Below are 16,247 nucleotides of genomic sequence, written 5' to 3'. Positions count from 1 at the left end.
CCCGCCTACGTTCAATCTAGCTTTTTATATTTCGTCATCAAGCCTAAATGTCTGTAACATGGATAATGGCACAATCCCACATATTTAAATATTTTATACTGATCTGGTTCTATTGCAGGAATTATTGTTTTGCTGTTGCAAGGACATTGTCCATTGCCCATGGTTCAATTATTATGTAAATTCACAACAAATTGAGGAAGAGGAGGCCAAGTCTTGGCATAGGCACAGTAGGCAGTTGCCCGGTGTAGCAGATGGTGAAATGACCATTGGCCTCCAGATATGCTCAGCTGAAGCCAGACTGGCTGTGACTGAAATGGAAGTTGGTGTATGGAAGTTCAAAGGATGAAGGGTAACATTTCTAAGACCAGCTGTTGCCACCTCCACCTCTTCCTTCTGCTGGAAACAGAAGGATCATCAATCTGTTTTTTTTAGGGTTCTTACCAAGCTCTCTGTCCTTCTTTTTTCTCCCTTCTTGTGACAAGAGTCACCTGCCTGGATACCACCCTGGTCTGTGCTGTGATAACAGGTGCTCCTAAGAATTCAGCTAGCTCTTACTGTGACTGATGAACATTCCATTAATTACAGTGACATTCTATATGTGCCAAAAGAGAAGTTATTACCTGTAAAGTTTACTTTCAGGAGATAATCTTTGTACAGCTTCCTACCATCCAGATGCTTCATGGCATCACAGAGTTTGGTGGTATTTGGACACAGAGTCCTCTGCATTTTATGCAAGGCATGGGCCATTGCATACACAGCATTCACAACGAACATAATCTTGGATTCTTGCTCGTAGTTGGAACTGTTGATAGTGAAGTGCTTGTCACAAGCCTTTTTATGTGGTTTTCGGTTCTGGAGATTACACTGGAATTTTTGTTCCCAGAAATCCTTGAACCAGGGGTTGCGTCTGTTGTTGTAGGGGCTGAGGCTTTGGAAATACCTGTCAAATTCTTTAACTGGATGGGAAGCAAGCTCCAAGGTTATTGCCCCAGAAGCTATGTGTTCATTGCCCTTGACAATACTCTCTTGTGCTCCCCATCCGTCGCTGGCAATCCAGGTAAAGGAAACATTGAAGCGGTTGGCGGCTGCGATGAGCTCCCGAGAGTCATCACCTCGCATGAAGAGCACCACCACTCTGGCGTTGGGCTTCTGGAGCAGCTCTCTGATCACACCATCGTAGGACTTCCTGATGTTGGACCGCCCCACTTTCTCGGAGGTGGCGATGCAAATGTTGCGGAGACGAGCTTCCTGCTCAAAGGCTTCGATGCCTGTCTCTCCATAGTCTCCTTCTGAAGCAACTGTTGACACGTAAGTCCAGTTGAAGTACCGTAAGATTTCAGCCATGGCTTTCGCTTGGTAAAAGTCTGGTGGCACCGTCCGTGCGAAATAGTCGTAGCGGGATTTGTCACTCAGCTTGGCACTGGTGGAGGCATAGCTTATCTGGGGGATCTGGAAGAGCCTGAGCAAATTTGCCACCTAGAGAGAAGTGAGAGAACACAGATTTTTAAAGGTCAGTATTCAGTATTTCTGAACAGAAAAATCTAGGGAAAGGTATAAACTGTGTTTTTTGTTAAGAGGTGTTCTGATAGACAGAGATCAAGGATGTTGATAAAGGCTGTTGATATCACACTCCAGTGAGAGCATTGCACTGTGTGTATGCAGAATAGCTGTCCTGCTGCCCATTTAACTCCCATGGTCCTACTGGGACTGTAATGAATCTTTTATTTCTGTCAAACTGAGTCTATTTAAGCCAACGGAGAATTTGATAGAAAACGGCAACATACTTCAGTCTCTGCCTCTGCTCCTTACTAAGGCCTGGATGCCTCTCCTGTTCCTACCATGGTTCATCCTGTTCAAGACTCATTGTATTTGATAATCCGTTGTGGTAATAAGACATAAATGTTTCTTTTATGCAAATATCACAGATACACATGCACAGGTCAGAAAGTTCTGTGAAACAGAACGTTCTGGCCCCACTTACTCAAGCTCTGAGTCCCCACCTTTCCTACTTTTTTACTCTTTTTCACTCTTTTTCTCTGAGTCGTTCTTACTGCAATGCTCCTGAGAGGGCATATTTGTTACTTGTTACTGCTTCTCAAGTGCTGCATAATGTCATGTTGGCCTGCACCTTTTTCGTAAATAATAAAATCTTTTAATAATCTGTAATTGCCCTTTTGTGTTTTACGTTGTTCAGAGTCCTATTTTTTTTTGTGGTTTTATTTTCACTTGGATTAAATGTCCAAAATCTTTTTTTTTCATATATCCCTTGCTTAGATATTCCCAAATCTATTCTGTTACACTCATACAAGTATAGCTCCCGATAATATCTGGAAGGAAATGAAGATTATGGATTTTTTTTCCCTCTGATTGCTTTTTAAATGACAAAGGGAAGACTTTGAAGTTCTGTTGTTGGTGAGTGGAAGTTGTGTCCAGTAAATTAAATGTAATGCTGATATTAGAGTACAGCCTGACCAAACTGCCTGAAAAACAATAGTGTACTTGAGATTCCTAAGGGAAACGTTTTAAAAATTGCCCAATCATTTATTTTTTTCACATTTTCCCCAAACGTTTCTCTGATTACAGACTATGTCTGTGAGAATTCAAAGGCAAAGAACTGTTTTGAAAAAAATATTGTCAAACAAAGCAAGTTGTAAAGGCATAAATGTCAGTAGCAAAATAGAGAGTTGGGTAATAATACCCAAACTAGTTTTATTGCTTTTCAGCAGCCCTTGTCTCTTGGGATTCTTTAGATTTAGATTCTGTGTTTAATGCAGACGTTGGACTGATGTCCCTCTGTGGCTCATCTCCCACTGTAAACTGGTGTAATCTCTTGTCTGGGCCAGACTGCTGCCTAGCTGCTTGTGTACAGTGCCTTTCACAACTCCCCAGGCCATCTGAAGCAGGGGATTTAGGGGCACCCGTGCCCTGCCGTCTTTCTGGGGCACCAGGGATGAGCAGGCAGGATGCCCATGCATTGCAGGTCTCTAGGTGCTCGCATCTGGAGAGTTGAAGCATATCTTCATAAAATGAAGCACTTATGGTAGTTTAGTTCATTTTATACCAAAATCAAACCTCCTCTGCACTGCTTGGGAGGAGTATCCTGACAGGGAGCTTTGGCTAACAACCTATTGTTTTGCCTAAAGATATAGGCACCTGGCCGGGAAATGCTTTGGCTGAGCACGTTACTGTCCCTCAGGACACTGCTGATGTGTCCTTAACCTGCTAGATGGTGATATGCATTGCACTGGAAATGTGGGATTTAATTTCCATTGTAGTGACTTGAACAAACAGCTTTAAAGCAATGATCTGAGAGGCTTATTCTGTCACCAACGTGCAATGGATGCTCTGCGCATTGTTAAGCCTCTGTGACTTTTTAACTTTTGATTCCATGCACACACATTCACATGGTTTGGTTCACATGTCCCCACTCCAAAAGAGCACTTTAATTTGGTAATTAGAGTGTCTTCAATGTAGCTATTCCAGAACATTTCTTGCAGAACCACGTGGGCTGGAATTGCTATTCTTGTCTCAGTTTATTCTGTCAGGAATTATTTTATTTCAGCTAAACCATAACAACAATATGCAAACATATCTTTCTGCATTTTCCTCCCCAAACTAGCTAAAAACGAAGTCTATTTTCTAGCTCAAGCAGTGCTATTCAGTGTGTAGACAAGCCTTCAACTCATGGAAAGATACTCCTAACAAATATAGCAGCTTTTCTAAATAATGTAGCAGCTTTTCTACTGCTTTTCATTTCTTTTAGTCCAAACAACAGAAGTATCCACATGCAGGGAAACAGAACTAAATCCTCATTTTACGAGGGGTCCCTGAGCCTTAGAGGTCAACATACTTCTAGGGTCCCTGCAAACCACCTGCAGTTCTGGTCCTGCACAATGAGTAGAAGAAAATTTTCCTGTGGCAACACTCTTTGCTCTAATATATTTCATTGCAAAGCTGTCCAGATGGTAGGTTTTTCATAGATCAAAAATTAAAAAATATGAGAAGCTCTGATTAATCAAGGAGAATAGCGACCCAATCATCCCTGAGAACTGTGGCTGATACAACAGAACTGTTGCAACTTTTTCGGGACAAAGTCTGCAAGGGAGCTCAGGATTTTGGCACTTAGCTAGTGCATCTAGTTTCAGAATGTTCCCTTTTTCCAGCCGCTTTCATGGGGATCTGAATATCTGATTCTGAAAATTAGATCTTGATTAAACCAACAGCAAGATAAAGGCACAGGTTCTGAAGAGGAGTGATGCCTAAGGCTACGTCTATTCTGCAGTGTGTCAGTGTTGTGGAGGACAGTGCAATGTGAACCAGAGCGATATACACCGAGACTGAACCACCTGAGGCATACCTACATCAAAATTCCATGCTGCCTTGGGGTGTGTGCTACAGCTTCAAAATTGCAGTGTACATTCAGCTTTTGCTAAGTGAAATAATCTATTCTGGCAAAGCTCCAGGCAGAAATTTAATCAAGCCATGGTGCATGCAATTAGAGCCTGAAATCCATATGTTGACGCTTAAGCAGCAGTAGTAGCCTTTTTTTCTTGGCTGTCAAAACTGATGGGATTTGCAGATGCTTCACACCTTTGAAAATAATGCTAGATGTTCTGTATCTGCAGCCTAAAACAACTGCTCTGCACAGCTTGCTGTGAACAAAGTGTGCTGATACGGTCAGCTTCCAGCGTGATGGGAAACTTTTATTTCTCCTCATGCTGCTGGGTTTTTGAGTGTAGCCACTGTTCTGTGCTAAAACGTCCACTCCTCAAGCAAACCTGTCTCTCACCCAGCTGCAAGGACATTTATAAGGCGCTGCCCAACATGAACAGAAAATTCAGTGTGATCCAAGTCCCTCCATAGGAAGAGATTAACACCAGCAAATCCTGCAAACCAAGTGGCAGGGCAGTGCCTGTAGAGCCTGAGGTCCATCTCACGGTGCTGGAGCCACATTTGTGACTTTTATTTCTTTGTGCATCAGGTACAATACAAATACTTCTGGGAAATCAGCAGTCTAGTTTACAGCACTGAAAATGGTTTCCTAATACCTTCCTGCAAGGATCAGTGCATTAGGTGCGGTTATCAAACACGTGACTGGTGTACGAGTGTATTTTGGGCCATTCAAGAGGCCTGATGATAGATGGGGTCAGGTTGGTAACATCTACATGTTTCACAAACATATATGGATTTATTGAATCCCATCAAGCATTTTGTTTACCCTCTATAGGACATTCTTTGCTGGCAGCAGAATTTATTCTGATGTTTGTGGTTAAAATTTCCCTTTTTAACAGCCCCAAGGCTGTTACATGAATTGTTTGAATGTGTACAGACCTGGCAAGCACAGGAAACACTTAAAAAAATAAATAAAACCTATGAAGTGTTAGAACAGATGATAGGATTTCTTCAACACAATACACACGTGTCTATCACACAGTTGTTGGACAGAGGAGGCCCCTTGTTAGACAACAATGTTTTCAGCACTTTTGAAATTTTACCACATGAGAATCTTGTAGCACTTAACATGGCTTAATGAATTGAATTTCATAGAGCTCCTCTGAGACAGGCAAGAGCTCCTGTGGCTGTTTTGAACAGACAGTAAATTAGGCTGCTGAGCAGAATGGGATTGAGGTAAAGGAGCTTTTTTTCTACTGAGAAACTAGAGAAAACCCCGTTTCTCTGAACTGCAATCTGTCCTAATGAAAATGCAGTTGCTGCGTTTGGTCTTCTGAAATTTTCTTTCTGTTCATGAGGATAAATTGCTTGCCTGGTTTTCCACAGTGAGACTCTGGCAAAGCTATGTCTCCAGGATTTTCTAATGTCTAGATCATTGCTATAGCATAGGAGCTGATCTTTCACTTTGAAGAAATGTGTGCTGCTGCCAGTGTATCTTGCATTTAGTTCCTAAATGATGATAATCTACAGTGTGGACTTTTCACTGTTATTTAAGAACCTGCAGGTCAAACTGCAGCTAAAACATTTGCTCCAATAATTAATCGCTTTTACTTATTTGATTGTTTCTTTATTTTCTGAAATCTAAAAAAAATTTTACCACAATTCAGCAGAATGGGTCATTTTAAAAAAAAGAAGAAAGAACCACTAGTTCTGAATGGGCTGGAGTGTGGGTATGTGATAAGTGGTGAGCATAAGGTTACTGTAAAGAATAAATCAAGTACCTCTCTGTAGCCAACTGCTTACACTGGCCTGTGCACCCTTGTCATGCTCCCAGCTCCTGGTTTGACATTTTATGTCAAGTTAGAACTTCACTTCTTTAAATTTATAATCATTTTCATCCATCCTTCTGTCATGCATCTTAGTAAAGACACTTGCTTTATTTTTCTGAGAACCATCCCATATGTACTGAAAAGCTGCTATTAGGTTCCCATGAAACTTTCTTTTCTCCAGGCTAAAACCACGCAGTTCTGTCCACCTTCTCTTGTTGTGTATGTTCTCCAAACTCTCCTTCCTGCAATCATCTCTGTATTTAGTAGATCTTTCTTTTATTGGGAGACCCAAAGCCGGACACGATATTCCATATGTGGTCTAATGAGACGGTAATAAATAGAAATAAAGAGAATAAATAAAAAGAAATTTTCCATCTATCTACTGTGTGTTTCTGTAAATATTGCCCAGCATTCTGCAAGCCTACAGTGCTGCCAGATTGCATAGCTAGCAATAAAGGTCAAAAATATGGAAGAGGTAGCTCCACTAAAACTTTCCGTGTCTTCTTAGGACTCATTATGTTCAAAGGCATGTCTCTCACCTTGGGGCATGACCCAGTGTGACTCAGCTTGGGCACTTCTGACACATGCAGGTGGTTTGGGAGTATTTGGAAGGTGGAGATGGCAGCAATGCAAAAACAGCTGCTCAGCTCAGACTCAAGACAATACTTCAAACTTGCTTTTTTTTCAAATAGAAATTAGAAGCTTAAGTTCCTTACTGGCTCCAGAGTTGAAATATCTCTATCAGTATCAGAATATTCCCTCTCCATAGCGTTTTAAATCTGTAGGTGTTTTGTCTGGGATATGATAACAAGCACTTGTGAAAGACAGTCTCTACATGGGGGCTATTTAACCACCTGCAACAGAAAATGCCCATTTGGCTGGAGCTGGGCTTCAAGCTCTGACCCCAGGAACACATTAGCAATGCCGACATCCTGATCCTTTTAATCATTCAAGGTCAGTTGCAAGGAACTAAGCCAGAAGCAGTGAAGATATTTAGGAGACCCAGTCTGACTTGGACTCCTATGTAATCTTCTCACACATGGCAGGACTGAAGCAGTGATTTCCATTAGCTTGCTTTATCTTTGGCGTTAAGAAGGCTGTTTACCAGTTAGTGGGCGTTGTTCCTTAAAAAAATTCCTTCCAAAACGTAATTTGGAAAAAAACCCAATACATTACCAAACAAATAAAAATGTCTGACATTTTTTGTTAGCAAAGGGAGGAGAGAAGGTAACATTGTTTTAGCTTTGCTCTTCTACTGAAAAATTTGGGCAATGAAGCTGGAAAATTACAGCTAAATATTGCAATGATCTCAATAGCTGTCACATTCTTAGAAGCAGTGTTTGAACAGCGAAATAATTGCATCTGCAAAATGAACCTCAGAAATAGGGAATACTGTCGGAATAACTCCTAAGATTTCTGTGGAGGACCCGAGAATATTTTTATGAGTCCATTCTGGGTAACTGAAAATAAACCAAGAGGGATGTGCAGAGACAGGAATTGTTTGGAAACCTTTTTTTATTTTTTCCTACAGGGGACAGCAGTTTGCTGTTGCATATGCACTTTGCCTCCATACAGCATTAACTGTTGAAGCACGCTGAGCACTAAGCTGGCACATCGAGAAGAGATCTGTGCAGAAGACCTTGCTTTGCACAAGGAATGCAACTTTTCTTTGAGACTTGGTAAACCTGACCACAAGGGACTCATTTACACGTGGTAAGAGAAGGGATGAAAACTGGAGTTGATGGTTCTAGAAGCATGAAATGGCTTCTGGAGTTAAAAGAGCTATCATTGATAAACACGGTTATTTGAGATTCATTAACTGATGCATAAGCCCTAGTTGAAAGAGATAGAATGAATGTGGGTGATGTCAATATGTCGCTAACTAGTTGTACTTTTGGCCACTTTCATCTGTAGTTACATCCTTTTCCACTTGTAACAAGGTAGGGCTCCCTCCTTCTTACCTGTGATCTCATGGGTTACTCACCCATCCCTGTAAAATTATACCATTTCCCCTTGATAAAAGGAGAAAATGGCCACACTGAAGGAAAAAAAAAAAAAAAGAAAAAAAGAGAGGAACAGAACCAAACTCAGATCAAAAACATTGCAAAGGAGTCTGTTACCTTAGGATTTTTGAAGAAGCCAGTCAGAGGGTGGTACTCACTAAAAAAGAGATGTCCAGTACCCTTTGGGCACTTCGAAAATCTCAGCCTAGTCGCTGTTCATTTTCTGAATGTGTAACAATAACAAAGAGAGGGAAAATCAGCAAGGATCTGTCTGAGAGGTAGTGGAGCGAGAGGAAGAATTGAGTTAAAAGCGGTGAGTTTAAAGGAAGCACCAGCAAGTCAGCAAGTGCATGTGTAGCTTAAATGTTAGTGGTAAGTGGCTGATTTCACACATCTTTTAATAAGGATCTGGTTTAGTTTTACAAGCACGAAGAGGCTGTCGTTGCAGAGCTGAATGCAAAGCTCATCTATAAGCCTGGCACAAATGGCAAATGTGGTCCCTGGCAAATCTCTACAGCCCCCTGTACATTTTTCCTGTCCATATCCTTTTTGGGTCCATGCATAGGTTTACTTTATTTTTTGTTTGTTTGTTTTTTTCACAAGTTAAGACTCTGGCTGGAAGATGCTTTATTCTTGGAGGAAGGAAATGGAGGTGATTAGTTTTTAGGCTCCATAAGCCCTTGGCAGACTTGTGTGGCTAAGGAGAAATGACAGCCAGGAAAAGACTGCCGGTAGAGAAGTGCATATTCTGAAATTCATGCCAGGTGGTCATCACTCAGAAGAGAGGTCTTAGCTTTTGTGACAGAAGTAGTGTAGTTTAAACCTTCTCCAGTGGTTTTGTTACGGTTTGCCTCAGACACATCAAGGAATTCAGGAGAAGACAGCTTGGTACCAGTTTCTATTCTGCCATTTTTTTTCTGCATGAGCCTCTAATTTGGGAATAATTTTAATGACTGTGCTTTGGGGGTCTTGTGGATTGGAGCATAAAGGAAACTTTACACAGGGTTAAAGCCCTACGTCAACATGATTATCGTGGATATGGAACTGCAAATCCCAGTCCACCTAAAGGAATATCTTATTGTTTCTGAGAGTTGATTGCAAGGAATGGAACTCAATCTTCATTTTTAGAAGATGGGTCCAGTTTTCAGAAATAGAGGAGAACAAATCCAGCACTTGAATAGTTGTATTCTTGTTTAGACATGCATATTTCTGACAGAGCTGACTTAAGTATTTGAAACATGACATTTGAATTAGCTATGCAGGTGCTTCTCTGTGCAAATGAACAGTGCTTGTTTCTTACCCTTTTTACAACGTCATTGAACATCTCCAGGGAAAATATGTCTGACATTTTTGTCGTAAACTAGGAGAGAGTGGGTAATCTGGCTCAAATGAAAAGCCGTGAACCCAAAATAATGTCCTCCAAACTCTGTAGAATCCACATTCTGCTGCTAGATTCAGCTCATGTCAGAATTTTGTTTCATGAAAACAGCTTTTTTTACACGAGCCCTTCCATTGACTGAGAATCCTGGCTTGGGTTTTGAGGGATCAAATGCTGTGCAGATTGGACTCACTGCTAATTTAAACACAACATCTAAAACCTAATTATCCAGATCATCATTAACGATAATAGCCTAGTCTGACCAGAAAATAATTAAGCATTCTGCATTCTCTTGTTGTTTTTAGTCTCTGCAAAAAGTGCCTATCATGTGTACTGACTCAGTGGGGAAGGTGTTCATTGCTGATTTACCACCAAATTCCTTTTTCCTTGGTGGAAGGATAATGAAAGAAGCAGAAATCTGACAGCAGGAGCATCATGAAGTGATTTGGCAGACAGCTGTCCAGACAAAAATCTGGACAGGGAGGATGAAAGGAGGGGAAGAAAAAAGTATTGGAATACAATGGCAAACTCACGGGAGGAGAAAAAAAGGACAAAAATAATTTACTGTCTGAAGAGCTCAGCATGATTTATTTTAAGGCTAAGAAGCTATGCTATGGACTTTATAAAATTTACAGCTCTCAGGCAAAAGAAGAAAGACTGACAGGGCTACATCTGGAAGCACCCAGCACTCCAAGTGTTGTCTGAAAGTGAGGGGAACGGGGCTGCTCGGCATTGCACATGTGCCCGCTGAGGTGGGTTGATGTTTGGTGGTGGTGTGATTCCTGGTGTTACTGGACTTACACTGTACAGATGATGGTCAGAAATTTGGTAGTCTCTTCTTGAGGCATGTCATGAAAATGCATAGCTTTAGTGATTTGAAGTCTTTACATCTTCAGGCTTGAGTCTGCAATGTTTACTATTTTTGACAAGGATTTTTTTTTTTAAGCAGAAATCAAGACTGGCTATCTTAACAAGATAAGCAGAAGGACTGAACAGCTTATTTACATCTTTTCTAGATAGTGTGAAATCTAGAGGAAAGCTAGAAAAGAGACAGCAGGAAAGAAGGCCGACATATTCTATGTCACTGGAAAGTAATCAACTGCTTTTCTAGAATGAAAATGTTTGATTTGTGAACCTATTTATTTATTTTTCTGAAGAGCTGTGTAAGAAAGATCTTATGTTTGAACAACTATTGGCATCTATAGAGAACGTATATAAATCAGGGAGTAATATTAGCTATAACTATTGTTTCACCATCCCGCATAGGTTTTGAAATTTGGGCAACACACAGATATGCATACGGCTATATTGCAATTTTTCACATGAACTGAATGAAAAAGTCTCTTATCAGAAGTTCTGATTTCCATCTGACAGCTGCTCCAAACCCAAGCTTTGGGAATATGAAGCATCTGTATATAATAAGTATATTCAACACGAACTGCATCCAATCTGCTGCCTCAGGTATGGATTTAGTCTTACATCAGTGATCACCAGAGACTGACTTCAAAGGGACAGATCGACAGATGTTGTGTAAGAGGCCTCAGGCCATTTTAGGAACATGGCGTGACTGACACAACATTTCTGGGAGGGAAGGAAATATGTGTACCATTTTGCCAGCTGCAACTACTTTTATGGATGTGCCTTTTAGCCTACTTCATGTCTTCATTGTCCTTTAGACATATTTCAATTTGGGATGGACTGAGAAATAGACTGACCACAAAAACTAGACGAAAGGTAGAGCAGAACTGTTGCCACCTCTCCACCAGTAGGATAATGCAAGCATATGATGTTTCAAAATATTTTACCAGCACTGAGATACTTTCAGCTCTGGGAACCGCTGATCCAGAGATGATATATATAGAGAATTTCCTGATATTTTTCTAATCACTTTTTGAACTCATTTAGTTTTTAGTATCTGCAACAACCTGCCATTTGCTGATTTCTTTTGATACACCCTTTGCCTGAGTGGAAGAGACAGTGAATAACTACTTCCTTAACCGTTTGTGTTGCTCAATGGTTTGTAGCTATGATTTCTTCTCTTCAGATGTCTCTTTTCCAATCCTGGAACTTACCTGTTTTCTGTGTTTCAAGTGATCAAATCCACATAACAGGTGAGGGATACATCCCTGTCATATTAGCTGGTCCACAGTGGGACAAAACCACTCCTAGCATGAGACATGGCTGAGGTTCTGCTGTGCAGAAACCATTCTCCTGTGATATGGGTAACTATTTGCTCGTGTGTTCCCTACTGTGAATACACAGATAAACCACATATGGGAACACAAAAGGAAATAAAATGTAATTTGTTGAAACACTTCATCTGTGCACATGCATGTCTTATAGACACTGGCCATGCTCCCAAGCTGATGGGATTTAATGCTAGTACAAGAGCAGTAGCCAGTTCACCAATGTAATTCTGACTGAAATGTGCATTCAATCAACTCTTTGGCCTGTGATCATATTAGGGACCAATATTGGAAAACCAAAAACTGCAGTTGCAATGTGCCGGGAGGAGGGAGGCAGATATACTGAGGGCATCTGTCTTCTGTGGTGGACTTCTGACAGTGCTTACACAGCACTCTGCCAGGCCACAGTTCCTGACAAAAACTCTCTTAATATAAGCTATATATGGAAACAAAATGAAAGACAACAAATTTAGAATCCATTCAGAACCGTATTGCCTGCATGGGATGTTTCAGATCTTGTTCACTGAGATGAGCAGAATAATTCTCATTGGCTTTGGCGTGTTTAATTAGACACTAAAACTAGCAATCCTTTGGGAGAGGTGTAATTCAAGTTTCTGGCTAGTATGCAAATTTTGCTTTATTTCAGTCTGGAAGTAGGATAAGGATTTCTTTTTCATTTTAAATCTCTGTAGTTTAAATGAGAAATTTTATGTACGTACAGCATGGTGGGCATACATATACTCAGAAAAATAGCTGGTATAATTTATTATTGATGCAAAAGCAAAGATTTGAACTTAGAGTTGTAAAAACCTCATGGGATGCAAAGTTCAGAATAAATTCTATGACTTCTGGAAACTTCAGATGCTCTCAGGACGCAGCTGCCAGAGGTTTAAACTACAGCAAAGGTTTTAAAGAGTGAATCAAGATAAAATGAATTCAGTGAAAAATACGTGCTAGAATGATCCTTAGCATAAAGTGATTGAGCTAAGACTTGCTTTATTGACAAACTTATGTAAGCAGTGGCTCTCTCAGAGGAATTACAGACAGATGATTTTCATCTGATGCAGCTCCTGTGACTTACCTGTATGGAGACGCTGCTATAGGAACCTCCTATGACTCCTGCAATGAGCAATGGTAAATTCTCTTGAATGGCATATGACCCATCAGGGCACATATACTCTGTCTCATCCACTTTTGTCAAAGATGCCCTGACAAACTCCAAAGATTGTTCTAAGGCATATGTATCCCTGGAACATGTGTCCAAGATGTGAACTCCAAGCTTAATTCCTGGCAACAAATAGTTGTCTCTGTTGATTTCATCAATGGCAAACAACATGGCCTCCAAGCGCTGGATGCCTCGGTCTTCGTTGATTCTCCCACATTCTTCTATCCCAGTGCCTTTTTCGTTGATTGGGAATAAACCACCTAAGACCAGGTCTCCTTCTATCTTAATTTCCTTCCTTACAAAGCTGTGGTCACTTAGGGAAAGGAAAACTCCTTTAGAAAACAAAGCTAGAGCAAGGACCTGCAGTCTGGTGAGCATCTTCATTGGTCCTGTTTTAGCAGCTCTCAGAAACATCGGTGGGAGAAAAAATGCTTTTCAGTTCTTCTGATCCATTGCCAGATTTGAAGTGCTGTCCCACAAACCAGTGAAGAACAAGCCAACAAGTCTTTCCACTGGACCTCTAAAGAAGAGATGGAAGGAATTAGAAAAGGCAAAAGGAAGTGTGTGCTGTTACAAAATTTTAATGAATATAACATTCAAGAATGGTGTTAAAGGATTGCTAGATAGATAGAAAGTAAGAAATACATTATCTTGCATTCTCACAGGGCACATTATTCTATTTGTTCCTTAACTGATTACAGACTAGAATCTCCTATGACAGTTATGCACAAAGACCACACACATATGGGGTGATATATCTGATGCTGACCACTGCTCGGTACATTTTGCAAGGGCAGACACCACGTTTGACACTTTTTCTCATACCATCCTGACTTGTTGTCTCCTCTCTGTCTTCTGGACTCAGAGTCTTATGAACTCAGAAGAGTCTCATTCACTGTGTTTCCAGCTGTTTCCAGCCTTCCCTTAATAAATTTTCTCTTTTTTTTTGCTAACTGTACTCTTACTTACTATTTCTTCAGCTATAGCACTGTCACAGTGTTATCTCCCTGCTGATAATTTTTACTGAACTCATTATTTGGCTTTGAGATCTAAAATCTCTTGCTGAAGTCCACCTGCCTTGCCTTCCTTTACCAGCATGCTCACCAGCAATGAAAAAGTGGGAGAAATCACTTGGTGCCTCACCTCTATTTTCGAGCTGTGACAAATCTTGGAAACACAGGATAAGCCCTGTTCTACTAGATGGGAACTGAAGGCTGTGTCTGTAATAGAAAAGCAACCAAGTCTGTGTCATACCATCTAGCTGTTAACATGCTCCCTGGGACGGTTTTGACTCAGGTCAACTAGTGTTCTTCTACACGGTGCCTGGGAACGATTCATGGACTGGCAGAGATCAGAGACCATTCCCAATAAGTCGTTTTGATCTGATGAGAGCATTTTGGCCATTTTATATTTTTTGATATCACCAACCAGAGAGCAGTCCCTGGACCATTTAGTTATTAGCACTGTACTTCTGCAAGGCACTTTACGAAGCCACTTAACAAGTGTAGTTATTATGTGCAAAGCTTGGAAATTGAACCTAGCTCTTCATCAAATGCCTTAATCACAAAACCATCCCTCCTTAAGACATAAAAGATTTCCTTTCAAGTAAAATAGGCAAAAAAAAAAAAGAGATGAAAGAGAAAAAGAAGACGTGACAAGGAGGAGTCTCATACTTGATGCTTGCTTAGGGCATGAAAATTCTTATGGCAGAACTTGCTTTCTTTAGTGTTAGTCACAGTTCAGTGCTCAGATCAAGGGGAGAACACAGCACTGAAGTATGTACTTAGGATACGATTTTATTTTCACTATGGTCAAGACACTTTGCCAACAACCGTAAAAGAAGAAAAATCAAGCCTTAGAGTGAAGATAATGTTGTAACAATTTTATAACTAAATATACCTACACAAAGCCTATTTATATGACATAGATGCATGATTTGTCCGTAGACTCCTTGTCAATATCTCTTCAAATATGATAAAGTGGCTGCCGGGATCTCCAAATTCTGAGCTAAATCAAGTGTGGTAATATTTAAATAGATCACTTTAATAATTTATTTCTATACTTACCTTTTTCTTAACAGAGCATACATTATTACTAAAGTTGCAGAGATATTTATAATTTAGAAACACTTAACACAAAGAAACTGGAATAAGCAACAGTTAAGATTTAACACTGAATGATGGATGAGCACGCTTATTGTGAGACAGTTGTTTATCCCAGTACAATTTCAACAAATTGTCAGAATAGCTTTTTATTCATATTTAGTCCAACACTGTCCTCTCAAAAATCAGTAAAGTGTCACACTGTGAAAAGTTTTCTTTGTGAGCTTAGTAACAAGTGTACTTTGAACTGCAGACTGTCTTAACAGAAATAAGTGATGTGTCAATGGAAATCAAGCTTCATTATCCCTCAGTGATCTATAAGTAAGATAGTTTAGCAACTTCAGCCGCCAGTTCCTTCAGGACCCATGGATGTATCTCATCAGGTCCCACGGACTTGTGCACCCTCAGGTTCTCTAGGTGTTCCCAGACCTGATCTGCTCCTACCTTGGGTGGTTCTTCACTCTCCCACATCCAGCCAACACCCTCTGTGATTTGGGTGGTGTGGTTGCCAGTGAAGACTGAGGCAAAAAAGCTGTTGAATATTTCAGCCTTCTCCACGTCCTCAGTAACCAGGTCACCTGTATCCTTCTGGAGAGGCCCCACATTGTCTCTCATTTTTCTTTTTTCACTTACGTACCTGTAAAATCCTGTTCTGTTATTTCTAATATCGCTGGCCAGATTTGACTCTGTCAGGGCCTTAGCTTTTCTAACCTGGTCTCTGATTACACGAGCAACTTCCTTGTAATCATCCCAGGTTACCAGTCCCTAAATCCACGCTTTGTGTGTTCCCCTTTTGTATTTCATTTTCGCCAGGAGTTCCTTGTTTATCCATATAGGTCTCCTGCTGTTTTTGCCTGATTTCTTCCTTTGAGGGATGCAATGCCTTTGAGCCTGGAGAAGATGATCCTTGAAAGTCAACCAGCTTTCTTGGGCTCCCAGTCCCTCCAGAGCTTTATCCCGTGGCACACTACCGAGGAGGTTCCTGAAGAGATGAGAGTCAGCTCTTCTGAAATCAAGGGTTTCAAGCTTGCTGAGCTTCCCCCTCTTAGCTGCCCTTAGGATCTCAAACTCCACCATCTCATGGTCACTGCAGCCAAGGCTGCCCATGCATTTAACATTACCCACCAGCCCTTCCCTATTGTCGAGAATGAGATCTAACACAGCACCTCTCCTCGTTGGTTCCTCTGTCACT

General features: G+C 40.8%; 1 protein-coding gene across 1 annotated transcript; it reads right to left on the bottom strand.

Annotated features, from left to right (window-relative positions):
* Positions 1-620: 620 nt before the first annotated feature.
* LOC104268594 (metabotropic glutamate receptor 3) lies at positions 621-13,468 on the bottom strand (the record flags this gene model as incomplete). The annotated part of the gene is made up of 2 exons (XM_009865245.1): positions 12,870-13,468; positions 621-1,476 (listed from the first exon to the last, which is right to left on the bottom strand). Coding segments are annotated over exons 1-2 (1,354 nt in total), but the record flags the coding sequence as incomplete, so codon positions are not given.
* Positions 13,469-16,247: the final 2,779 nt, after the last annotated feature.

This window comes from Apaloderma vittatum, unplaced genomic scaffold (assembly GCF_000703405.1).
Source record: "Apaloderma vittatum isolate BGI_N311 unplaced genomic scaffold, ASM70340v1 scaffold2192, whole genome shotgun sequence".
In the NCBI taxonomy this organism is placed as follows: Eukaryota; Metazoa; Chordata; class Aves; order Trogoniformes; family Trogonidae; genus Apaloderma; species Apaloderma vittatum.
Note: the sequence above shows the minus strand (reverse complement) of the source record. Positions and strands in the feature narration are given on the sequence as shown.